Genomic DNA, 951 nt, shown 5'->3' with positions numbered 1-951 from the left:
TCAAGCAGCAGCAGCAGCAGCAGCAGCAGCAGCAGCAGAAGCAGCAGCAGCAGAAGCAGCAGCAGCAGCATTGTAGGGTTTAAGGGTTTTCACATGCCCCAAAAAGTCGTCAGGAAGAGAAGAAGGAGGATGAGAGGAAGGCAGGCGAGTGCTGGCGACCGAGGAGCAAACCCTAAACGCAAACCCTAAACCCTAAACTCTAAACCCTAAACCCTAAACCCTCGTGTGGCAGTCACAGAAGTGACAGCCCTTTGCCCTCTTTCCCGCCAAGCGTTTAGAAACATGCACCCTAAACCCCAAACCCTAAACCCTAAACCCTAAACCCTAAACCCTAAACCCTAAACCCTAGAGCTGAGGCTTCAAGGCCACGTTTCGAGCTAATTTGCAGAAAATATAAATAGAATTAAATAAATTATTTAATTTAAATTTATTTCCGAAATGTTTAAATAAAATTAATTAAATAATTTAAATTTATTTTCATTTTAAACTGACAAAGAACCAAATGTGTGCTTCAAGGAGTAGCGCAGAGGAGTGGTGCTGCTGCTGCTTTGCTGCTGCTGCTGCAGTTGCTGCAGCTGCTGCTGCAGCTGTTGCTGCACCTGTTGCTGCTGCTGCAGCTGCTGCTGCTGCTGGAATTGCTGCTGCAGCTGCTGCTGACGCTGCTGTCGCAGTTGCTGCTGCTGCAGCTGCTGCTGCTGCAGCCGCTGCTGCTGCTGCTGCAGCTGTTGCTGCTGCAGCTGTTGCTGCTGCAGCTGTTGCTGCTGCAGCTGCTGCGTGGGGTGTGCAGACAGCGGCATCTGCTGAAGGTGGTGCTCCATCGGCTGCGGTAAATTGAACTGCTGCCTTGTCACAAAGAAGCGCTGCTGCTGCTGCTGCTGCTGCTGCTGCTCTGGCTGTTGCTGCAGTTGCTGATGCTGCAGTTGCTGCTGCTGCAGTTGTTGCTGCTGCAGC

General features: G+C 51.1%; 1 protein-coding gene across 1 annotated transcript; it reads right to left on the bottom strand.

Moving 5' to 3' along the window:
- Positions 1–482: 482 nt before the first annotated feature.
- ETH_00042550 (uncharacterized protein) lies at positions 483–818 on the bottom strand (the record flags this gene model as incomplete). The annotated part of the gene is made up of 1 exon (XM_013375004.1): positions 483–818. The coding sequence occupies one exon, from the start codon at positions 816–818 to the stop codon at positions 483–485; it is 336 nt and encodes a 111-aa protein (XP_013230458.1).
- Positions 819–951: the final 133 nt, after the last annotated feature.

The sequence above is a fragment of the Eimeria tenella genome, genomic scaffold (assembly GCF_000499545.2).
Source record: "Eimeria tenella Houghton genomic scaffold, Eth_scaff2461, whole genome shotgun sequence".
Taxonomy (NCBI): Eukaryota; Apicomplexa; class Conoidasida; order Eucoccidiorida; family Eimeriidae; genus Eimeria; species Eimeria tenella.
The sequence above is the reverse complement of the archived record's forward strand: the minus strand, read 5'-3'. Positions and strand labels throughout refer to the sequence as shown.